This window comes from Narcine bancroftii, chromosome 4 (assembly GCF_036971445.1).
Source record: "Narcine bancroftii isolate sNarBan1 chromosome 4, sNarBan1.hap1, whole genome shotgun sequence".
In the NCBI taxonomy this organism is placed as follows: Eukaryota; Metazoa; Chordata; class Chondrichthyes; order Torpediniformes; family Narcinidae; genus Narcine; species Narcine bancroftii.
This window is the reverse complement of record NC_091472.1, coordinates 70,201,897-70,228,259: the sequence shown is the minus strand read 5'-3', so window position 1 is coordinate 70,228,259 and position 26,363 is coordinate 70,201,897. Positions and strand designations below refer to the sequence as shown.

Below are 26,363 nucleotides of genomic sequence, written 5' to 3'. Positions count from 1 at the left end.
AAAGAGAAATTTTAAACTTAAAAAAATTTATATTTTAGACCTACAGCGCAGTCATAGGCCTTTTCAGCCTATAAGCCCATGCTGCCCAATTGCACCCAATTCATCTACAACCCCTGATGTGTTTTGATGGGTGGGAGGAAACTGGAGCCCCTGGGGAAAACCCATGCAGACAAGGGGAAATGTACAAAATCCTTTGCAAGATTCAAACCCCAGTCTTAATTGCTGGTGCTGAAAAAATGTAACATTAATGCAAAAAAAAATATACAGTAATGAATAATGTGCAAAGTAAGAGTTCTTAAATGAGTCTCTGAGTTTGTTTTGGAGTCTGATGGTGGAGGGGCACAGCTGTTCTTGAACCTGGTGCTATGAGTCTTGTGGCACCTACACCTCCTCTGATGGCACCAGTGAGAACACAGCATGTCCTGGGCGGAGTGGGTCCTTGATTGCTGCTGCTCTCTGATGGCAGCGTTACATATAGATTTTCTCGATGGTGGGGAGAGTTTAGCCTGTGATGTACTGGATTGCATCCACTATCTTTTGGAGGGCTTTCTGCTCAGAGGTATTGATGCCCTCATATCAGGCTGTGATGCAACTTGTCAGCACACTTTTCACTACACAGCTATAGAAATTTGCCATGGTTTTTGATGTGATACTGAACCTCTGCAAATGCCTGTGGAAGTAGAGGTGCTGATGTACTAATGTCACAATGACAGTTTGTTGGGTCCAGGAAAGGTCCTCCATGACAGTGACTCTTAGGAATTTAAATTTGCTTACCCTCTCCACCTCTAATCTCCAATGATCACTGGATCAGACACCTCTGGTTTTCACTTCCTAAAGTCTACCATCAGCTTCCTTAATTTTGGTGACATTGAGTAAAAGGTGTTGTTGGTACACCATTCAGCCGAGTTTTAATCTCCCTCCTGTACAGCTGACTCATCACCCTATTTTTATACAGCGCTCTACTGTGGCCTCGTTAGCAAATTTATAAATTTTGGTGTTGTTACTGAGCTACGCACTTGTTGGTGTAAAACAAGTAGAGCTGGTGGCTAAGTATGCAGTCCTGTGGTGCTCTGGTGTTGATGATTGGGGTAGGAAGTAGTGGGCAGTAGTGGAAGGCTCTTTTACTGATTGAAGGCCTATGACCTGAGTTTTGCTGCAGGGCTTGATGCTAGGTTACCTGTTGCTTGTCACATATTAATGTAGATGTGAATATAGGTTACATAATTATTAAATTGGTGGTATAGTTGACTGCAAAGAAAGTTACAACAATGTACAGATCAACTGGGAAAGTGGGCAAGGGAATGGCTGGAGGAATTTAATTTGGACAAGTGCAAAGTGATACATTTTGGAAATCTAGGCCAGGACATACACAGTGAATGTGGAATATTATCTACAGACCTAGAGGTATGAGTACATAGTTCTCTGTAAGTAGTAAAACGGGTAGGTGATGGTGTTGAAGGTGTGTTGTGTACTTACCTTCATTTTCAGTGGCATTGAGTACATTGTTTGAAATGTCACATTACAGTGTACAAGATATTGATTAGATCATAGTTGGAGAATTGTGTGCTATGATTGTTAGAGGAAGGATGTGATTAAGCTAGAGAGAGTGTAGAAAAAATGATGTCTGAATAGTAAGCTTTGTGTTGTAATGAGTGGTTGAATAGGCTGGGGGTGTTTACCCTGCTGTGAGGGATGCTGATGGATGACCTTTGAGGTTTATAAGTTATGAGGGATAGAGAGCGTGCAGATATTCATGGGTATATTGAATGAATCAGCAGAGGAGGTAATGGAAGTTGGTATAATTAAGCAGGTACTTGGATTGGAAAGATTTAGGGCAGTGTTGGGAAACATATGGCCCACAATCTAAATTTATCCAGCCTGCAACCCAATGCAAAAATACCATGGGCATCTGGCCCACCGATACAAGTATAAGCAGTCCCCGGGTTACAAACGAGTTCTGTTCCTACATCTGCCCTGGTGAATTTGTATGCAAATCGGAACAGATAATAAATGCATTAAAACGTGTCCAGCTGTCAATTTCCTTGTGTTCTCAGCTGAATGGAAGCAAAGAACAGTTTGTACTTGTCACATCTTCCTATCCATTTAAAGCACTCTGAACCCCCCCTTCCCCCAGCTCACTCTGTAAAAGCGACCCTGTTCTGTGTTTAGTCCAAGGGCAACCAGAATCAACCAGACTTTATACAGTAGTTTTAATGCTATGTTGTTCTGAAAGCATTCACCAGATGTACATAGTTCATGAAAGCGAAATGCAGGATGATAAAACTGCAATGCAGAAAAGAGTAGCAGATCAGTTTCATCTGCCTTTTAAAAGCCAGGTTTAATGCCATTACAGGTGAGATGTAATTTTACTCTTTCATATTGTGAAATAAATAGGTTTACTGTAAGTTTTATTTGTGAGGTAACATTATGCGCATGTGCGAACTGGAAACATCAGTGCGGCCTGCCATTCAACCACTGACACACCATCCGTCCCAGACAAGTTGCCCACCCCTGCTTTAGAGCAATATGGATCAAACAGGCAAATGGGACCACCTCAGGAAGACTTATTGGTTGGGTTGAAGGGCCTATTTCTGTGCTGTGTTACTCTATGAATCTAAATAGCTCACAAAGTGTAAACATTAAGTATAAACCAGCTAGGCGGAATTGCCTGTTTTTGTGCTTTGTGAATTGTACTAATTTTATTGTCCTTTTAACAGTATCCGAAACTGAAAGCAATGAAGGACTTCAGCTTAAAAAGGAACATGCTCTCAAAATATTTAATTATATCAACTCTTGGACACAGAGGTATGTTTACTTTTTATAATTTCTGCATGAATTTACTTTGCAATATGCAATTGTTTACATGAGATGAAACTGATTGTAATAATTTGCCTTTTATAAATTGAAATCCTGAGGAAAAATTTATGCATATTGACTTTGTTTTCCTAAATTTTGGTTTTGATAGCAAAGATGAATCTTTTTATTATTGGTATTCTACCTAAAAAAAATTTGTTTGGAGATTTTTGAATATTATATCTGAAGCAAAAAAAATAACTTGCTCAGTGGGTCAAGTAGTGTTAATGGAATACAAAGAATGGTCAACATTTCAGGTTGGAACCCTTCTTCGTGAAAGGTTCTCGCCAGAAACATTGACCATTTTTCCCCTTTTTGATGCTGCTTGACCTGCTGAGTTCTTCTAGTGAATTGTGATTTGCTCCATCTGCAGTCTCTCATGTATCACATTATGACTGAGAAAAATGTGTTTGACTGGACTGGTGATGCTTTCATTGTGAGCATAAAGTAATAAACCACTGTGTAATTCAACACCACTTTTCAGATTGGTCTTTTGAAAATATGAACAACTTGCATGACTTGAATTTTGTGTTGTCAGTATTTTTAAATAATCCATGGGTTGCCCAGAATATCTTGAGATACTCAAGTTTTATTTGTCACATGGAGTTGTACTACACAGAAATGGGCACTTTGGCCACTGTCTTCAGGCCAACCTTTTTGCTCATACAATAATTTCATTTGTCCACATTTAGCCTATAGTTTTCTGTGCCTTGCCTATTTGGGTGTCAAAGAGCTTGCCTTTAGTGAATAAAACGTGTTTGTTTTTTGCTTGCTGTCAGTTCATTTTTATATTTTATTCTGATGTTAGATTTGCATGAAATGACATTGTTACATGAATTAATGTTCAATTCTCAGATACAATTCAAAGGTTCATCTTACTTGACATCTGAATTGAATGTAAATAAATCATAGTTCAGATTTTTGCGATTACAGAGATTTTTGCAAAATATACTTTAAGACCAAAAATTTGTATTCATTATACCAAAGATATGCAGATTTTTCTCTTGTATATAATATTTTTGAAATGAATAATTTTACTACTTTTGTGTTTAAAATAAAACTGTACATGCCATATTTCTCTTTTTTTAAAATATAGGCAATGCCTTTGTTGCTTCAAGGAGTACAAGCACCTGGAAATCTTCAACCAGGTTGTTTATGCCCTTATCAATATGGTGACTGCCCAAATTCAGACTCTCCAAGACCAGTTGTGTAAAATTTGCACTAGTAATGATTCATCGTGGCAGGACCTCAGTCAGCAAAACCATGAACAGACTAATCAGGAAGGAGAGTGTAATAAAAATGAAGATGAAGTTGGTCGAAAATTAAATGACTCTGTGGAGAAAAAGGCAAATAATAGAACATGTGGGAGAACTGAGGATGTTACTACAAGAAGCACTGATCCATTTAGCTCATGGAATACAGAAGAAAAAGAAAAGTTGTTGTTATGTGTGGCAAAGATATTTCAGATTCAGTTTCCTTTATATACTGCCTACAAACATAACACTCATGCTACTATAGAGGTATAATGTATTTTTTAATCTATATCAGTTGATATCATTAAATTATTAATGGAGCTTTGAAAATAATGTGTTTCTGTATTATGTTTGTTTAAGATTTTAACTTGACGATAGCACTGGACAGCAATTTTTTTTCAAAAGGGTTGCTTCCTGACAAAATTGGGGTTAGGATAGACAATTTCAAGCTGAACATAAAGATAATTTCAGATATGCTGCATCACGTAGGAAGTTGGAGAAACATTAAATGAACCTTTATTGAATTTACCATGTTTAATTGCATCATTTTGCTGACAGATTGTGTTAGTTCAACTGACTTAAAAATATTTTGGTGCTGATTTTCATTTGCACTCAGCATCTGATGCCTCTTTTGTCAGTGTGCAACAATAGTTGGGCAGCATTGATGGATTCCAGTTGTCCTGATACTGCTTTTCCATTGTCACAATGTCCTGGCAAAACCTTTCATCGTGTTTGTCACTGGCTGCAGGGAAGATGTCCAAGTATCAATGCAGAAAATAAATTTCCAATTACGTGTTGCACTTTATGGTTTTGTATGCTTGAAGTAGACTTAAAATATGACAGGAAATCACAAAAATAATTTGTATCTTTAAAAACTGCATGTAGTGGGAAAATTTTAAAGTGATTTTTTTTTTCCTGATCAGTGGCCCAAAAATCCATAAAAAATATCTAAAAGTGTTCGGGAAGTAAAATATTCATTGTCCACTGCAATTGATTAGATATTAAGTTTGAAATGCAAGGAAAGAAACAAAAAGTGTGATCAATTTCTTCAGGCAATTCAAAAAGGAGCTTTGGCCTTTTTTTATGTTTCTAAATTTACTTAGAAAGATGGGATGAGTGCAGTAGCTTTTTGAACCAAGTTTTAAATGAAACAAGTGGTTTGTGATAGCTATAATTATTGCCATACATAGAATTAAATCTATTGTTTGGCTAACAGAAAGGAATCAACAATTCAACCTCCTCATTTGACAATGTAGTGTTTATCTACCAGATGATATCTCTGCCACAAATTCACATTTGTTTTGGAGTTTTGTAGGAAGTGGGAACAGCAGTTGGTTGTTTCACCCTGAATTCCATATTAATTTCTGTGTTTCTAGCAGATAAATCACATTTACTAATTTCATATGATATTTGCACAAGGACACTACAGATGTCTCGATTTGAAAAGTATTGGTCATTGTTTTAGAAATTGGAAATATCCATTAAAAACAATACAGATATCCTGTATTGTGCTAACAGTTTGTCATTTCATTTGCAACCTTGAGGAGTATCTTAAATATAATTTGGGTTTCAAATGAACTAAAGCCAACACGCCTAGAACTTTGATGGAAAATTTGCTTGACGCTTGTCATAACATCAAATGAAGAGCTGACATTTAGAGGTTATTGCATGTAATTTTAAGTTTTATAAGCTTAGAAATCCTAATAATCTTGCAAAATTTTGAAGTTAGCCCAGCTACAAGAAAAGGAAAGAAAATTGTATTTGGATAGCACAACTCGCTTTCCAAATGATAAATTACATTTTGTAATGTAGTTCCTGTTGTATGGCTGCCAATCTGCACAGTAAAGTTGCACAAATAGCAATGAATTAAAAACTAATCATTTGACATTTATTGTTGGAGAAATGAAAACTTAGCTGAATATTGGGAAGAGTGATTGTTTTTGGTCTGTGCCACATCCCTGTCTTTTGGCTGCTGTATTAGGCTGTTTGCATGCTGAATTGAGTTTCTAATCTTGTATTCCTCAATGTCCTTCATTCAATTTGTTCCCGAGTCCTTAAATGGTTTCAGAATTAACCATTCCAGTGCTCTTTCAGGTAGCTTCCAACTCCTTTTGTACTTGTCATAAGTTTCAGCTCCTTGGAATCTGTGGTACCTGTATCTTGCACTCCTTTTGGCAAAAGGAGTACTTCAGTTTTATTAATTATTTTCAGGACCTTCCTATCTTTGAAAGCTTTTCCAGCCCAATAAGACTGTTCAGTTCCATTTTTGTTCTCTGTGCTTTCTAGGTATTCATTATTCCACCATTGTTGGCTACATGTTCATTGTGGAGTAAAGTGGAAAAGTTTCTATGAATCTGATCTGTCCTCACCCTTCTTTCAAGATGCTCCTCAAACACCAAAGCTGTCCTAATATCCTATTTTGTGACCCTGAAATAACTCCTGTGAAATGCCTCTGGGCATTTTACTGAGTTGAAAAATACTATTTGGGTGTAAGTAGTGTTGGTTGATAAATGTTGCTCAGGGATTGGGAATAGTTATGTTCCTGAATCGTGAGTTGGACATTTTATCTCCATTTGTGCAGGCATGCCTTTCGGTTTAGTGTTTTTTAGTACTGTATTGAAGCCTCAGTCCACATTGTATGCTAATTTGGAACCCCTAATGCTTAGTCATAGTGTGGAACGTTAGCAAGATGTAACGGCCCACTGATGCTGCTTGTCCCACTGATTTCCTCCAGCATTTTTTGTACATTTTATTAACCTGCCACAAGGTTTAATTGTTCTATTGCTAATCTTGATGGTAAAAATAAAAGGGTTAATTGTTTTAAAATTTGTGAGAAACAATGGTTTTTAACTTTAATGGATTCTGCCAGCTTTATTGCTTCTATCTCCTATTGTCTGTGATTGTATAATCTTAATATTTCCAAATTAAAAAAAAATCTATACTAACCTTTCTTTAAATTAGGACATTTCAGCTCATGAAAGCAACTTATTAGGGGCGTTTTGTGATATGAATGTAAGTAAAACAATTTCTCCATTTTATACTACGTTGATTTGTTTTAAACCATCTATATTCAGCAACCATGTGGCAAAATTAATTTAAGATGAACGAGTATTGTAAATTTTGACATTAGCATAAATAGCTTTTTACTGTATAAAAACAAAAATTACTCAATTTCTGATTCTTTAATCATTGTTTTAAGAGCAAAGTATATTTGGAGATTCAATTTAAGTTGCTGTGAATTATTTTAAACCTTTCTTTCAATCCAACTTGCATGTAATTTGCTCTAGGAACCTATTGGGGTCCTTGCTCTGTCAGCATCTTTGTGAAATACATGGAACATTGCTTCAGACGTAGATAGGTTCCTCCTTTACACTCATTAATGTTCCATAAAACATGGTTTAAGGGCCATTTCCTATGCTTGAACTGGGAAATGTTGTTGATTGCTTTCAAATTTCACCTTTCCTTCATTTTCATGAAGTACTTTTGACTCCTTACCTGGTTTCTCTGATACCAGATATTTCCTACAATGTCATTGACTCTCCCACCTAATAACCACTTTACACTTTTGTTCATTTTGCAGTCTAACCTGTTGCAATATGTGGAAAAAATATAGGAAGTGTGCATGTTATTTTCATCTGGTTATAAAGGGATGTTTGAAGGTTTCAAGTGAGATCATGAATTTCATCAAAGGGAAAATCACAGTTGAAAAATATAGATTATTTTAACAAAATTTGGAGGCAGTAGTGCTTCGTACTAATAAAAATTGGTCACTCGGCCCATTTATTGGATAAATTGAAATCTGAAATGTACCCAGAGGACTGGTCTTGCTTTAAAGCACTGTACTTTTTATTTAATTTCCCAAGTTATTGCCCATCTCCATGGCTCTTTATTGGCAGTGGACTTTACTTTACAAAAGGATCAAGAAAATCAATTATCTTGTGAAGAAGCCATTCCCAATTTGTTCTTGATATTATTTTTAAATTTGGATTGGAGCTTCCTTTTCACTTTTTGATTCTGATTGTATTATTCTGGCGTTTTGATGTCTTTTCATCTTGTGCATGATCGCGGTGAATGATTGTTGAATTTTCTTTTTCAATCAGTACATCCAAAACAATAATCCACAGGGAATAATTTCATTCAATTCATGTTGCATAGATGCATTTGTGATGAGAATTAAGAGGCTGAGATTCTCTTGTTCATCCCCTTATCAGGACTGAAGTTCAGATGATTTTTAATTATCTACAAAATGAATTCAGCTTTTGAATGTATACTTTTTAAGGTTTCATTGCAGGAAAATGCTGTGAAAAGACTTGATTTTGCAACATTGATAAATGTAGCTTGGATTGTAGCTTGTGAATATACATATTTTAATTTTCCATGTATCCTGAAAAAATTTTGGAATTGTACAATATTGAAGTAGTGATTCTGATTGCTATTTATAATATTTTAAATTTCTGAGCTTTGTATTACATTTACAAAACTAATTTTAAAGGAAATTAAGTAAAGAAAATTAATCATTTTAATCTGACAAACTTTGTGGAAATGACTTGATTTTCATTATTTATTTCTAATGTCCAAAATATTTAATTGTCCTTGTTTTTTATTTATTTAGGATGTGGAAGTACCTTTGCACTTGCTTCGCTATGTCTGCCTCTTTTGTGGAAAAAATGGCCTTTCGCTGATGAAAGATTGTTTTGAATATGGAACTCCTGAAACACTTCCTTTTCCAATAGCTCATGCATTTATTACAGTAGTATCCAATGTAAGTTGTACAAATTTTTACTTTGTCTAATAAACACTCAACAAGCTGGCTGACTAAATCTATTAAAATTTTGCTCTTTGCTCCAGGTCATTGTTCAATTCTTTTCATTCACCATCTTATCCTCTCAATGTACAGGCAGTCCCCGGATTACGAATGTCCGGTTATGAACAACTTGTACTTACAAACAGTCTTTGTCCCAATTGGCGCATGTGCATAATGTTACCTCACGAACACCAAAGAACCATAAGTACTGTAAAGCTAAAACCTTGTTTTTTAAATCTTAGTTAGTTTTGTGCCTATCACTTTGTTTGTTGTGTTACTATTGTGACTGTGATATAATATGTCATAATATCCGGGCAGACTAATAGCTTGCTCATTCTTCAGTATGTGAAGGCATGAGCACAAGAGAATTTTCTTTGCAATTTTTTGCATCTCTAAATATTTTTGTTTCTCTTTAAATTTGTGTATCTATATCATTATGAATCTCTTTAAAGTTTGAGCTTCTTTATATACGTTTTGTATCTCTATCATTATACAGTAAAGGCTTTGTTATTCATTGTTATGAAAGTCTTAATATGAAGTTATGCGAAATGTTTATCCATTTTATCATCGAATTAAAGCTACATAAAGCAGCAGTCACAGTTGGATTTATTGCATTAAAGAGAACAAAATTTGGAATATTGTAGCTCATGCTTTTGGAAGATGATGCTTTGAAATTAGGATATATTGGCATAAGGAAACTGTTGTCTATAAGTACCTGTTCCACCTTGTGTACAAATTCACCTTATGGACAGACCCAGGTAATGGAACTCCCTGCACTTAAAAGAATGTGCTTTTCATAGTATTAGTATACCTCAAATTGCATTGTCCATGTTAAAAATGGAAATTGCCTAGTAAAAGCTTTTCATGGTATAACTACACTGCTAATCTTTTGTGGACTTCGAAAAGGTCCTTCTCATCGAAATTTCAAGCCTTGCCCCTAGAAATGCTTTGAAAGCTATTACACCCTGTGATTTGTCCACTTGCAAAAGACGTTAAATGCCTGACTGTGACTAGTACTGGTACGACCATCTATTTTTGATTTTAAAACTAGTAATAATTTGATGCTTAAACCTCAAAATACAAAATGTATACCCTGATTTAAATAATACAAGAATTAAATTAGCTTGGTAAATTTGAGGAACAAATTGAATTTTTCCTGTCAAAATGTAGGAAAAAAAAAGTCAGGATAGTGTGACAAAAATAGGAAGTAAAATGCTTGCACCTATTGTCAAGGAAGTGGGCAAAGTCAAGGTGGATACGTAGCAAAATTTTATGTTTGAGTAATCTGTCGAATTGTTTGAGGTTGCGACTAGCAGAATCGATGAGGAGAAAATCATTAGATTCATATATTAGCAATTATTAATCTGAAGTTGATTTGGGGTAATATAATGGACTGTTTGATTGTCAGGAAATGGCAAGATTAAACGAGTAATTTGAGGCTTAAGGGATTGGTGATGGACTGCTGACACTTCACAGTGAATGTCCGTGACATGGGTGAAGTCACAAGTATAGTAAATCTCGGTTTGCTGATACCAAGCTTGAATGACATTATGGAGTATGAGAAGGAAGTAGGGAAGCTTCAATTGCCAAAAATATCCAAGGCCTTCAACCATTTTGTGGACTGAATCATACTGGCTGAAGACTGGCATGATCACGTGGTGGATGAATATTTCACTTGATATTTCTTGCTGAGGATGCCTGCAAATGCCTCAGCTTTCTCTGTTCTATTAAAGTGCTGGGATCCTCCATGATTGAGAATGGAAATATTTGTGGAACTTCAAGTTGTTTAATTGTGCACCACTATTCACAACTAATTGTAGCAAAATTGTAGAGCTTAGATCCATTAGTTGGGGGGTTGTTTGTTGTCTTGTCGCTTCACCAGGTTAATGCCTCATTGTGAGAGATGCTTCGTGTTGCTCCGAGAATGCCCTCCTGCACTCTTCTTTGAATCAAGATTGATGGTGATGGTAGAGCAGAGTCCATGGGATTGCAGATTGTAGTTGAGCAGAATTTTGTTGCTCCTGATAGCTGGCAGTGATCCATGGATACCCAAACCCAAGTTGCTAGATTTGCTCAGTCTTGCCCAGACAAACCGATTAAAGAAGGAAAGTGATAGTGACAGTGCCCCCTGATATCAAGGCTGCATATGATTGAGGATGGCATCCAGAATCCCCTGCTAAACTGGAGTAGATGGAAATTGGGGACAATTTTCTGTTGATTGAAATCATTACTTTGCATGAAAGAAGGTGGTTTGTATGGGTGGAAATCAATCTCATCTCTTGGACTTTCTACAGGAATTCTTTAGGTTAATGTCCTATGCCCACCATCTTCATCAATGACCTAAGTTCAGTTGTAAAGTCAAAAGTCAGCATGCTCACTGATGATAGCACAATGTTTAGCAACATTTCCAAAATGAAGCAGTCCACAACCAAATGGATAATATCCAGATCTTTGCTGAAAGAAGTTAGTGACAATAATGCCACACACGTGCCTGGCACTGACAATATTCAACAAGAGAAAGTCCAGCTGTTACCTCCTGACATTACCATCACTGAATCCCCCACTTTCAGAAAATGTCTTTAAGGTTGTAGTTGTACTATTGGATGATACATAAACTTGAGCTATCTACCCTGAGGTTTACTATTGAGCAGAAACTCAACTGGAGAAGTCCTATCTACAATGTGGCTGTAAGAGCAGCTCAGAGGTAGATCCTATGCCTATGCCAAGCAACTCTTCCTAACTTCCCAAAGTCTGTCTGCTATCAACTGGGCTCAAGTCTGGAGGGTGATGGAATGCTCTTCAATTGCCTAGATGAGTGCAGTTTCAACAATACTAAAGTTTGACACTGTTCATGACTGATCAGCTCATTTGATAGGCATCGCTCTATCCACAATCATTCACTTATTTAGAACCATAGAACAATTACAGCACAGAAACAGGCCATCTGGGCACCTCTAGTCTGTGCCAAACCATTTTTTAGTTCCACTGACCTGTTCCCAACCCATAGTCCTCCATAACCTCTTGCACCATGTACCAATCCAAATTATTCTCAAATGTTAAAATTGAGCCCGCATTTACCACTTCAGCTGGAAAATCATTCCTCACTCCCACCACTCTGTGTAAAGATGTTTCCCCTAAACCTTTCACCCTTAAGCCATGTCCTCTGGTTTGTATCTCACCTACCCTCAGTGGAAAAAGCCTATCTACAATTACTCTGTCTATGCCCCTCATAAGTTTAAATACCTCTATCAAATCTCCCCTCCTTTATGCTCCAGGAAATGAAGTCCTAACCTGTTTAACCTTTCCCTATAACTCAGTTCCTGAAGTCCAGGCAGCATCCTAGTAAATCTTCTCTATGCTCTTTCTATGTTGATGGCTTTCCTTTATTTAGGTGACTAAAACTGCACAACATACTCCAAATTTGGCCTCAACAATGTCTTATACAACTTTACCATAACATCCCAGCTCCTGTACACAATACCATTTATGAAGGCCAATATGCCAAAAGCTCTCTTTACCACCCTATCCACCTGTGATCTAACAGGGAATTATATATCTATTCCCAGATCCCTCTTCTGCATTCCACAGTCCCCTTCCATTTACCGTGTATGTCCTTTCTGTCCCTCCAAAATGCAATACTTCCATCTGCCATTTTTCAGCCCATTTTACCACCTGGTCCAGATCCCTCTAAAATCTTTTTCACTGTCCACAACACCTCCAGTCTTGGTGTCGTCTACAAACCTGCTGATCCAATTTACCACATTATCATTTCAGATCATTAATCTAGACGACAGACAGCAATGGTCCCAGTACTGATCCCTGAGACACACCACTAGTCACGGGCTTGCAATCTACCACCACTTCTCTCTGGCTTCTCCCGTCCAGCTGTTGTGGAATTCAGTTTATTAGTTCACCATGAATACCTCATATCTGAACCTTCCTGACTAACCTCTATGTGGGACCTTGTGAAAGGCCTTACTAAAGTCCATGAAAACAACATGGCATTTCCTTCATAAATTTTCCTCGTAACCTCAAAAAAACTAAGATGGGTTAAATGTGACCTACCATTGCACAAAGCCATGTTGACTATCCCTAATCAGTCCATGGCTGTCCAAATACTTGATTATCTGATCTGTCTTAGAACACCTTCCAATAATGTATCTACTACTAACATCATGCTTATCGGCTTATAGTTTCCAGAGTTACTTTTGGAGGCTTTTTAAACAAGGAAATAACATGAGTTGTGCTCCAATCCTCTGGCACCACACCTGTGACTAAGGACATTTTAAATATTTCTGCCAGAGCCCATTCAATTTCTGCATTGCCTCCCTCAAGGTCCAAGGCAATATCTTACCAGGCCCTGGGGATTTATCCACTCTTATTTGCTTTCAGACAGCAAGAATTTCCTCCTCTTTAATCTGGACGTTACTGCTTGTTTTTCTTGCCTCCCACAAATTTTTTCCTTCACCATTAAACAGTACCATAATTTTCACTCGTATAGCACACATGTGTATATAGACATGCAGAAAATCATAAATTGTGTATGTTAAAAAAAATTGTATAATGCACACATGCTTATACTGCGCGGGTGTAGTATTCTAAATTCTGACTGACAAAACCAATTCTGATTTAAATGGGACATGAGGCAAATCACAAAACAGTATCTGCCACAGTTAATCTGCAATTTACACCCAATCAAGTACTCCCAGAGATGTCAATCACCAATTATATAGATAATATCCTGCTGCAACACATTAACAAGCTTTGGAGAGGAATCAATTAAATAGATCGCAGACAAATTTCAGAGTTGAGCAGGATTTTAATTCTAATGTTTTAAATCAGAGGCACTTGATTTGTTAATCTCCTCCAGCATGGGTTTGGGCAATTAACGTTGATAAGGTGCAGTGCCCTAGCCAGAATGTCTTGTTTATAGGAATACCATGGAATTCAGTACAAAGTGATATTCCCAAGATCAAAATTTCCCATGCTTACTATAAATTGCATCTTTCCGACAGCCGCTATAAATTGTGCATGTTCTTTCAATGTCGTTATTATATTCCCATGCCTGCTATCAATTGCTGGTTTGACTTTCCCACGCCTGCTATTAATTGTGCCTGTTCTTTCAACAGATAAAAAGGTATTCTCATATAGCGCACATGCATGTAATGTGAGGGGTACGCCTGGTTTGTTATATGTGTAAAAATACAGTAGTAGCAGTTTGTACCATGTACAGGATGCACTGTAACAACTCACCAAGATTTTTTAAGGCCGCACCTTTCAAATCTACAACATATGCTTGCTAGAAGGATAAGAACAGCAAAAACATGGGAACATCACCACCTGGAAATTGTCCTTCAAGCCATTATCTCGGAAATATATCTTCATTGGGTCAAAATACTGAAATTCCTACACTAACAGCATTTTGGGTATACATGCACCACAAAGGACTGTAATAGTATGAGAAGGCAGCTCACCACTTTTTCCTGACCAATTTGAGCTAGGCATTATGAAATACTGAAAATGAATAAAGACAATTAAAGGGATCAAGTTAAAAATTCAACTAAAGAAGTTGTTTTGATTGCCACTGTATATCCAGTGATGAATAAAAACATTGTGACCACCTCAATGTCACATTATTTTAAAATCTTTGAGCTCCTTCCCTAGCATCTTCACTGACAAGAGTGTTTCAAGAAGGGGCTTTATTGGCTTCTGTTGTTATCATCCTGAAGATAACCAAGGATCTGTAATTTAAAAAGAAACTAATTACTGGGTATGTGCTCCATGGAGCCCAGCATAATCTAAATATGGTTGTCATATCTTAATGAAAGTGTCATATTTTTGAAGTTTTAAGTAATTTTATCCATGGGTGTACAACTAATCATCTCCCCACCCTATCAAGCAATAAGTAGGTGAGATCGGACTTTCAAGTGATTGCTATACACTTCTTAACCACACCCAGGGATACCTTAACAAAACAGATTTGAAATTTAGTCAATTTATTGCTCACATCTATAAAGTTGCCCAGAAGGTACAGCTTTGGGTCGTATGTGAAGGTCACTCCTATTACTCTTGTTAGTGTTTCAGTGATATCATGTTGGAATGATCTTACCTTCACACACAGCCATGTAGAATGTAGGAAGGTTCCAATTTTGATGCCACACCTAAAGCACATTTCAGATTTTGATTTATATGATTTTTGTGTAAGATATAGTTGGTGTAGAAAATTATATTGGTCCATATTTTGCATTAATTGTTGAAATCGTACTGTCCAAACACTAGTCAGACCAGCATTCCTCGAGTATTGTAGCATCTAGATCTGACTCCTTCCCCTCCCACGACCTTTACAGGCATGGCTTAACACTTTTACCTTGGAGAGCAGAATACATCCTAGTTATGAATTTAGGCATATTTCCCAGTCAAAGTGTCCCCTTCACTTTATTACTTGAGGGTGGGGCTGTTGTGAGACTCCCATTTCTCTTGCAATAAGGATCTAAACTGAAGAAAGCAGTGAAAGGTTCCATTTGACAGATTAAGTTTAGAGGACACAAGTAGCCTTTCTTCATAGTAACCTTGAAGATGTTTAATTTCTTTCTCGTGCCAAATATTTAAAATTCTATTGCCTAAGTTCATGGGTAATAGTTCATTGTGGCACACTGGTTCTTTTGGTGATATTCCCACTTTTTATCCCAATGTTAATCTCATGCCAAATTTTAATCATGTATTTTAAATTTATTAATTTGACATTCCAAATACAAATGAAATCCTTCACTGCCCCCTCTCTCATTATATGTAGTCCCATTAGGGAGAGTTCTCTTTGAAAAAGGATGAGAGGAACCTCACCTGGGCTGCTAAATAATTTTTAAATCTGGTAATCTTAATCCTTCCAATTTATATTCCCTGGTCAATTTCACCATGGCGATCCTAGGCATTTTATTATTTCTAAAAATTGTATGACCATTAAGTATCTTTAAAAATTCTTAGGTAAAGAAATAGGCAACGATTGAAAGAGGTTTTGCAGTCTCAGCATCACTTTCATTTTCACACAATTAACACTTCCAATTAAGGTGATAGGCAGGACTTTCCATCTTTGTAAATCCTCTGTCTTTCCAAGCAGTGGGAAATAGTTAAGTACAGAATTTGTAAGTTATTATTCACCATTGTTCCTAAATATTTAATTCCATCCATTTTCCATTTAAACTGGCTTCCTCTTATATCTTTCATAGTCAAAATTTGTTAATGGCATAATTTCAGTTTTTTCCAAATTACTTTATAATCTGAGACTCTCCCATATTTTTCCAGTGGTCTATAGTTTGGCCAAAGACTCAACCAGGTCTGATAAGTATATCATCTGCAATAAATTGATTTTATTCTCTTCCTGGCCAACTCTGAATCTCTTTATATCCGGATCTCTCCTTATAATTTCTGCTAATCACCAAAACAAAGAGGCCTGGAGATGTTGGGCACCCCTTTCTGGTGGATCTACTCAAAGAAAACAGTGATGACATTTGGCCATTAGTAATAATTTTGGCTTGTGGTTTATGGTACAGTTTTTATTCAATCAAAAAATTTTGACCCATTCCAAATTTTTACAATATTTTGAATAAGAATGACCATTCTAGATGATCAAATGCCTTTTCCGCATCTAACTTTAGGCTTGGCCAAATGAATTATATTGAATGATCTGTTCAAATTATCTACAGTGTCTTTTTTAATGAAGCCCACCTCGTCTGAATTTATCCATTTAGGTAGATATTCCGCACATCTATTGGTTAATGCTTTTGCCAAAATTTTGTAATTCACATTTAACAAGGAGATGGATGTATGAAGGTGATTTTAGCAGGTCCCTGTATTTTTTTTAGTAGTACCATAATAATAGCTGTTGAGAAGGATTCTTAGTTTCAACTGCCCGGTCCAATACCTGCATAATGAGAAGCATCAAAAAATTCTTAAATTGTCTATATAACTTGGGTGGGAAACCATCTTTCCCAGTAACTTATTTGCCTGTAGTGTATTCAAAGCTTTTTTGATTTCTTCTCTAGTGAAGGGGGGCATATAATTCTATCTGATTGCTATCTTCCAATTTTAGCAGTTTAATTACTGAGAGAAATTCATCTATTTCAGTTGAATCTTGTATCTGATTTATACAGCTTTGTATAGTTTATCTTGAAAGCATCATTAGTTTCCTTCTGATTATATGTTAATTTGTCCGGCTCTGTTTGAATTACATTTATAATTTTTGGTGTCTGCTCTGCCTTTAATTACCATGACAAAACTGTGCTCGATCTCCCAATTCATAGTACTTCTGTTTTTACTATAAGATGATGGTTTTTTTTTCCCTATTCTATATGTTTGTACGGTATTATATTTCAGTTTTTTATTTTACCAAAATTTTGTACTTTTCTTTTGAACCTATTTTCTGATACTTTTTCCAATTCTATTATTTATTCCTTCAGGCCATTGACCTCTGCTATATATTCCTTTTTTAATGTATATGAAATTATCCCCTCAAATAAGCTTTTAGGGTATCCCATACAGGGTCGATTTGTTTGCAAATGAATTCTATTTGTTCCTTAATAAAATTATAAAAAATATGTCCTTCTCAACCGCTTAGGATTAAGACACCATTTGTATACACTTTCTTGCTTTTCAGGCATTGTCATCGTTAAAGTCAGAGGTGCGTGGTCAGAGAGTAATCTGGCTAGATATTCTGTTTCAACCACTTTGATTTTCAATTGTGCAGACATTTAAAAAAACAAATCTATTCTTGTACAGGTGTAATGAACCTTTGAGTAAAATGAATAATGTCTTGTGGTGGGGTGTGACTGTCTCCATGCATCTATTGGGTTTAAATCTTTCATAAAATGCAGCTTTTGCCTTTGTCACTATTCTTGCTGATTTATCAAGGACTGGATCCAAGCAAAAAATTAAAATCTCCGATCAGTACATTTTGTGTATTCTCTACTGTTTTTAAGAAGTCATTTTGTGTAAAGGATTCATCATCAAAACTTGGAGCATAAATCCAGCAATCTGCCATGACAAACATTCCTGCTGGGTGAATGAAGTGTCTTTGACCAACAGCGGTATATGACTTCTCCCACCCAGTCCCTTTTCAATTTATTGTGTTCCAGTTTTGTAAGGTGCATTTCCTGAAGAAAAACCAAATCTGCCTTTTTTTAAAAATGTGTGCCAGAACTCTTTTCCTCTTGATGGGTCCATTTCACCTGTTAATTTTAACATTATTTACATTTCTACATATTTAGCTCTATAATTAGACCCTTTTGCTGATTTATTCAGTAAGGTGATTTCCCCCTATTTACAAACATATGTATTGCCTATGCTCTGACGATGACGTAATCAAGAAACCCTGGAAGCCTGCGGGGGATAAAACCCGTGGTGCTATCTGAGGAAAACTCCCTCTCTTCGATTCAGTGCCATTTAAAAAAAAATCTCCCTCTCCAGTGCCATTAAATTGGAGTATCCACCCTGCTACTATTTTGCTAAATATTTACTTTCTGTTGAGCTCTCTGTATACATTTCAATATTACTTTAAATAACCGATAAAAGATTGTTCAATAATATAACTCATTTTACTTTTTATCCAACTTTAACATTTATAGATCTCTTTATCTTTTTTCTTGTTCTTCTTTCTTCTTCTCTCTGGCATCTCTTCTTGAGTCTCCTTTCTCTACTTCCTTTACTGTTTTATAGAATCTTCGGAATCCCTCTGTTATATTGATCATGAGCGTCGCTGAGTACAGCATTGCATATTTTATATTCCTTGTTCTTAATTGTCTTCTGACATCATCAAATTCTTTTCTGTTTTATACCAAACTAGCACTTAATTTTTCAAAGAATAGTACCTTTCCTCCTTTCTTCTTGACTGGGCCATTTTTTTTCCCTGGCACACTCCACTGCTGCCCTTAATGTTGCCTCCCGATCCCGGTAACTTAAAAATCTTACCAGGACCTGTCATGGTCTTTGGTCATATTCTCTCCTGGGGCCGAGGGTCCGATGGGCTCTCTTTATAAGTAGTTTTTGGTTGAATTTTCCCACTTCCGTCTCCTGTGGAATTCAGTCTTCAAAGAAATTCACTGTTTTGTCCCCTTTGGTCCCTTCTCTCAGCCTGATGATTTGGTCATTATTTCTTCTGCTGAAGATTACCATGAGGTCGTTTTTGTCCAGCAGCAGTTGTTTATCTGATTTCCACTTCTTTGTATTTTCCTCCAGTGCTTTTAATTGTTGTTAAACCATTACCAGGTTGTTACATCTGAGCACAGTTGACAGAACTCAGCCAGATCTTGACCCAGCGCAAGTCCTGTTAATTTGACAGAAAGGATTTCCTGACAAGCATATCATCTAAGGGATGCACATTTTATATACAATAACGTGAAAGTGCTTCATGTGTTAAATTTGACAGAACATTTCCTGAACTCGTCAAGATTACTAAAATACATTAATAAGAAGTGCTAATAATCCTTATTGCCCCTCAAAATTACATGACTGATTTACCAGAGCACAGCAGGTATTTGCTTGAATCACGACTTAGGAGGTCGGTATAGTAAAACCATGGCTAATGACCCCCAATCTCACTGTGCACTCCCCTACATCCACCCACTGCAACCAAGTAAATGTCCAAAAATTCATGGATGCAGCAAATGATGTGTTGGAGAATGACATAAAGAGTGCTGAAATCATGTTTTGGGTGCCTATGCAGATCAAAAGTACTTTGCAAAGTAGATGTGTGTGTACATATTTTGTGAGCATGCTTCATATTGCAAAATGCCCCATGGAACTTCTGGGGCATTATTAAAATAAAATATGCCAAGCCATAGGAGGAAACGTTAGGATAAAAAACCCAAACATCTGGCCAATTAGATGGACTTTAAACCGATTTTTATGGAAAGTAAGGTTGAGAATTTTTTGAGAAGGAATTCCAGAGTATCATGTTTTGAAAATTGAAGATATGAACAAGTGGTTTTGAACAATTAGGGAATTTGAATTGGTTGTTAGAGAAAATGGTGATGTTGCTTTCTTTGCAATGGAAATTATGATGGGACGTGAAGCACAGTTACTGTGTTTTTTTTAATGTCGGTTCATAACTTTACATAGATTGAAGGATTTTACTTTTTAAAGAAATCAGAAAATCAGGTCCTATCTGCTTTTTAAAATTTCTTCACCATTTCAATTTTTAAAATGCAGATATCATGGTAACAGGCCCTCTGGCCCACGAGCCCGTGGCACCCAAATACCCAAATTAACTTGCAGCCACCGTACTTTTTTTTTTGAAGGGTGGGGGGAAACCTGGAGGAAACCAACGCAGATATTGGAAGAACGTACAAATTCCTTACAGACAGCACCTGATTCGAACAATGGCCGTTGGCGATGTAATAGCATTGCACCAACTGCTACACTAACCGCGCTGCCCCAACTTCTCTTAATGTTATTTCAAGTTTGATTTTTAAACATCTTTTGGGTGTGATGGATGTTGCTTTTTGCAAAATATCATTGTAAATAAATAATCTAGTGCAGGTCTAAATTATTGTTTACTTCATTCAACAATTCTGAATAGCTAATATGGGTATTTTGCAGTTTTGGAAATTCTTAATTGGACTATAAAATTGTATTTGGTGTCGAAAATGACAGTTGCTTTATTTAAGCATTGTAGAATATGAATGAAATTCATTTATTTGTGAGATGCTTTTAAGTATGTAGCAATTTGCTACTGGTATTTTGTATTACAGATCAGGATCTGGTTACACATCCCTGCTGTTATGCAACATGTTATACCCTTTAGAACATTTGTAATTAGGTAAGTGATTGGATTATTTGGCTATGCTGTCTCTCTATTTAAAATTTGCCTTTTTGCATTCTATTTAAAAAGTATAACAAATATTTGACTTTTTAAAACTGGGAAAATATATCATCATGTGTATTTTTTTTTAAATTTGTTTTGTCTATATTCCAATCTAGGTATTTGTGTAAACTTTCAGACCAGGAGTTACGGCAGAGTGCTGCACGCAACATGGCAGATTTGATGTGGAGTACAGTCAAGGAACCCTTGGATACTGCACTGTGTTTTGATAAAGAAAGTTTGGATCTTGCTTTCAAATATTTTATGTCACCAACTCTAACAATGAGGTTGGCTGGACTCAGTCAGATTACAGTAAGTTGCTATTTTGTAAATGTTACTTGGATAATGTTGGATTCCTTATGGCACTTTTTTTGTTTTGTCTTGATATTATGTGGATTGTCCCATAATTATAGACAAATTGGTCCACTTTCCTGTGCATAATTTTAAGCACTGCTTCCTCCTCGCCATAATCTTCTACGTGATGGTAACAAGAAAAATAAGCAGGAATAGGCCCAATGGTCTGTTGAGCCTGCTGTACCATTCAATAGCATTGTAGCTGATTTTTTTTTAACTATGGCAATTGCTGGATTTAATTCCTTTGATATTTGAAGCTCAGTAATTTTTTTTCTTGAATAAACTCAATGGCTGAGGCTCCAAATCTCTCTTGGATAAAGCTTTGACAGTAGACATTTCTTCTTGTCTCTGTCCTGAATAGATGATCCCTTAATTTGAAACTGTCCCCTGGTTTAAGGATCTACCACCCCCACCCTCCGCCCAAGGCCAAGGCTTGCTCCACATAAGAAACTTCTAAAATTCAATTAAATTGCCTTTTGTTCTTCCAAACTCTAAATGGAATGCAGACTGAGGCTGTTTTTATCTCTCAGCCAGAGAACAAAGCTAATCCCTTTTATAATAGATCACCTTTCCTTGAGAGAATGGGAGAGAAAAGAAATTAAAAGGGTAGAAAATTGTTTTTTGGGAAATAATTTATTAACATTTGAACAGATGAAGTACAAATATGGAATAACTCATAGTACAATATTTCATACCATCAACTGAAAGCCTACTTAAAGGATAAATTGGGAAACAGACTGAGATTACCAAAAGGAAGCAGCTTTGAATATGTGATTACAGACACAATGATAATTAAAAGATTTATAACGAACATGTACATCAAGCTGCGAGAGAAGGAAAATGATGAAATAAGCTATAAACCCAAACAAAAGTGGGAAAAAGATTTAAACATAAAGATAAAAAATGAAACATGGGAAAAGTTATGCTCTGGAACTATGAAGAATATAATAAACACAAGGTTACGCATGATACAGTATAATTGGTTACACAGGTTATATATCATGCCCCAAAAGTTAAAAAAAAGGGATCCAACATTATCAGATAGATGTTTTCACTGTAAGAAGGAAATCGGAACAACAGTACATGCAATTTGTGCATGTGAGAAAGTTTTGGGAATCAGGTATTAAATAAAATCACTAAAAACAACATACCAAAAAATTAAGAGATCTTCCTTCTCAGAAGTAAAGAATTAGGCCTCAAACTGGATGAAGCACAAAAAAAGATTTATTATCATAGCCTTAGCTGTAGCAAAAAAATGTATAATGTCAACTTGGAAATCAGAAGGGACCCTGAGAATTCAGCAATGGTACATGGAAATGAATAAATGTATTCCATTGGAAAAAATAGCATATAATTTAAAAAATAAAGTCACATTATTTGAGCAAATTTGGGAGCCATACATGGAACATAACAGAGAGGGCTTGCCTCAGACCTCCACCCCCCTAAACTGATAAGTCAAAATGACTTGATCCAGTGTGTAGATGACACATTTTTCTGAATTATTTTCATTGTGTGATGACATTGTTTAATGGTTTTATTGTATTGTATATGTTGAATGGGTTTGGAGTTGGATAGGAAGGGGGGGAAAAAAGGGGAGAAAATGCCACTGTGTATATTTAAGAGGGAAATGCTTGTATGTATTTTGATTGATATGGTTCACAGTGTGAAAAATTAAAAAAAAATAAAAAAGAATGCAAACTGAGGCATCTTTATGGTGCTTCTTTGTTACACTCTGTAAATGCATCCTTCCTTCGTCAGGGAGATTAATCCGGCACTCATTATTCCTGAGGAAGACATTTGCATGTTAATCTTCAGTGATTCTTTTGTAAAGACCCATAGGTTCCTTCAAATTTCAACATATTTCAGTCTCTTTAAAACAAAATCTCTTTTGCTTTTTGTTCCACATTATTGGATGTCCTTGCATCTTTCTACAATATATTCTATCTGCTTTGTCCTCAGCCATTCAGTTAAGTTGGCTCTTATCACTGTAAATCCTCAACATCTTCATAACCAGCATTGCCACCCTGTCTAGAATCATTAGCAAAACCTTGTATGTATTATTCACAATCCCTACATCCAAATCTTTGATACAATTTGTAAACATTAAGGTTCTGAGCACCAATTCTTGTGGCCTTCACATTTTATCCAATGAACAGAACTTTCCCCTTTCTCCTTTCATGGTTTTATTTAACTCCAACAGGTCCATTTCTTCCATTAAACTTAACTACATTTCCTAAACCTTATCTGCACATCTACTGTAGCAATTTAGAATCTGCCTGATCACCCTTTAAGGCCATTTCCAAGTTTATTAAATTGTGTTTATGATGTGGAGTATAGAACAGTATGGTGAAATCCAGAACCTGTAACCTCCCACTTTTCAATTAATTATTTTTGATATGATATTATGTTCCTTTGTGGCTTTACTTTTTTGTGTTCTAGCATAATTTGTATCCTGTCACCCCTTCTTCCAAGCAATATGTTTTCCTCCACCCCACCGATCATACACTTGTTCTTTTATAGATGAATGAGTAAACCTTTCAACATGAATGTAAAGATTGACTACTGGTTCAACTTGTTACATAATGTTTATATGCAAGATTGAAAAGTTATGAACTTCTGAAAAAGCTAGATTTTTTTGTGAAATGTCAAAAGTTTATTAAGCTTTATGGTGAAACATGAGGCAAGATTTCATTTCCACTTTAAAGTTCATTATGTATTGTGAAAAATGATTTAAAGTTTAATTTGAAAATAATTCCATTAGTTAGGATAGATATTTTATCTTTTGAATTTCACTTGCATTCCATTTATTGTTTGAAAGTAAAATAGATATGATTGACATTAATTTGCATGTCTACAGCCACATTGTGCAAAGCATGCTGATAGGCTTTCCTCTTGTAAACATTTGACCACTTTTGAAACAGAAAAGTTTTATTGTATCTTTAATTGAATATTTTTCCCTTGTTATGAACATAACAATACAAATGTTACTGTTATGTTTACAGTAGATCATTAATGGGAAGAGAGATACTGAGGTAATGGGCACCATATCTCTTGAATTAATTTTTTTTCCATATTTTCTGTTGACTCAGCAACACTCAGCTATAACCTTTAATTTTTCAATAGGTTGATTTACAAATTGATTTAGATTATGTATATATTAAATAACATTTTTATTTTTTTCCCTGACAGAATCAACTTCATACATTCAATGATGTTTGTAATAATGAATCTTTGGTGTCGGACACTGAAACGTAAGTAATGAGTGTAACTTTTATTAGAGACTTGTCACGTGATTGAAGAACAATATTTTTATTGTATTGTTGGGAAGATGGGAAATGGAGCAAAAACTGTATGTATGTGTTAATATATGCCCTTTTTTCTTTGTTGCATAGGTCAATTGCAAAAGAGCTTGCAGACTGGTTAATTCATAATAATGTTGTTGAACATATCTTTGGACCAAATTTGCACATTGAGGTTTGTCCAGAATGTAGTTGTTTTCTTCCTGTGCATCTTCCTGCCCCCATACCACTCCCCAAACCACCAGCAGACTGACAAAGTCTGACACTGGTATTTTTTTTCAAATCTTTTCACTATTGGGTTGCAGATTATCAAACAATGCCAAGTTATCCTGAACTTTCTAGCTGCTGAAGGAAGGCTTAGCACACAACATATAGACTGCATTTGGGCAGCAGCACAGGTATTATTTGATTTATAACTATTGATTTTTGTTGTATATTCCTTATTACTGCAGATGTGGGTGTTTTCTGGTGATGAACTCTGAAGGAATTAATTTGCCAAGTTGATAGATTAGTTCTCGCATTAATTGAAGGATATATTTTCCAATGCATGGGTGTAATGATGCAAAGGAATCATTAATTTTAATACTTTGCCTTTGGAAATTGGCATATGACATCTAGAAGTTAACGCCATCGGTCTTTGAAAATTGCTCCAAGTTTTAGATTTTTTGAGATTATGTGCATGCATATTTTCATCACAATGGATACATTGATATTAGGAATATTACTAGATTAAATTTTCTTTACTGTATATTTAACTGCATTTAAAAGATATTTGGAACTACTTTTCCAATTTTATTTTTGTTTGAATTCATACTTGGTTTTAGGTTTTGATCTAACGGTGTTGATTTTTTAAATTAAATTTAGAAATTGACATCATGCAATCATTAGATTGAAGCTATCCTTCTATCATAATTGAAAGTTTATCTTTTTTATTTGCTTTTTTTTCTCAAATAATGTTTTGATTCTTCTTTGTTGCTTAAATCAGATAAAGTTAAATTGTGTCAATTCTGTATATTCACTGATATTTACAGTTACATTATTAAAAAAATTATCCATGATATCATTTCTTTTGTTTCTTCTTCCAACCCACAGTTGAAGCACTGTAGTCGATACATCCATGATTTGTTCCCTTCTCTTATTAAGCACTTGGATCCTGTTCCACTCCGTCACCTTCTTAATCTAGTTTCTGATCTTCATCCAAGTGTCCACACAGAACAGGTAAGATCTATGCACATTTCTGTCTTGTATTGTAATAATGTAACTGTTAACAGTCAACAGATGAAAAATGGATTAAATGGTTAATTTTCTCACTGGTCTTGCTGTTTATTTTTTTTGTCTTATTTCAGTTTGTCCTCATGCACTGTTTAAAAGCAACTAGCAGAATGTATCAAAGTGTATTATCAAAAACAATGTACAGATTGGGGCTTCTGTCAAGTACAAAAGTTCAGTGGTTTTAAGGTTGTGAATGTGCTTGATGTGGTAGCCATAGGGAAACTGTTGCTACTTTTGCAGGTCCAAAACTTAGGATCATAACTGCAAGATAGTTTTGAATATACAAGTGTAAATTTACAATAAACCTCTTTCCTTGCAGGACTAGTAATGGAGCACTCTATAACAGGAAATAGTTGTTATATTTAGAGAAAATATTGATATGCATAAGAGATACAAAAATGTTGTTAGGATTAGATGAAGAGAAAATGAAGGAAGCATATTTGAGTTGAATGCCCAATGTATGCATTTTTTCTTTGTATAATTTGTTTCCCTGCATAAGAATGTTCAGTGTCCTGTACATGAGCATGCAAAGTAGGTGATTTGGAACGGTAACAATTAATGAAAGAAAGGAATAGAATCTTCAGAAAAATCAATAATTATAAAGTTAATGTAATTGGTGCAAATCATAAAACTACTACTGTAAATACTTGTGTAATATTTATGCTTTTTAAAACTAT

At 35.6% G+C, this 26,363-nt stretch overlaps 1 protein-coding gene across 10 annotated transcripts in view; it reads left to right on the top strand.

Moving 5' to 3' along the window:
* usp34 (ubiquitin specific peptidase 34) overlaps window positions 1-26,363 on the top strand; it is a 264,058-nt gene that overhangs the window by 36,563 nt on the left and 201,132 nt on the right. For 8 of the 10 annotated variants that reach the window (XR_011355789.1, XM_069931547.1, XM_069931543.1 and 5 more), the window contains exons 2-11: window positions 2,718-2,805; window positions 3,950-4,373; window positions 7,068-7,118; window positions 8,719-8,868; window positions 20,652-20,719; window positions 20,881-21,073; window positions 24,305-24,366; window positions 24,508-24,589; window positions 24,720-24,812; window positions 25,507-25,632. Coding sequence is in view for 9 of the 10 variants with exons in the window: in XM_069931547.1 (XP_069787648.1) it covers window positions 2,718-2,805; window positions 3,950-4,373; window positions 7,068-7,118; window positions 8,719-8,868; window positions 20,652-20,719; window positions 20,881-21,073; window positions 24,305-24,366; window positions 24,508-24,589; window positions 24,720-24,812; window positions 25,507-25,632 (1,337 nt within the window). In the remaining variant the exon portion in view is untranslated. Of the gene's footprint in view, window positions 1-2,717; window positions 2,806-3,949; window positions 4,374-7,067; window positions 7,119-8,718; window positions 8,869-20,651; window positions 20,720-20,880; window positions 21,074-24,304; window positions 24,367-24,507; window positions 24,590-24,719; window positions 24,813-25,506; window positions 25,633-26,363 lie in introns of those variants that run through there. The other 2 variants (XM_069931549.1, XM_069931550.1) reach the window with 2 other exon arrangements.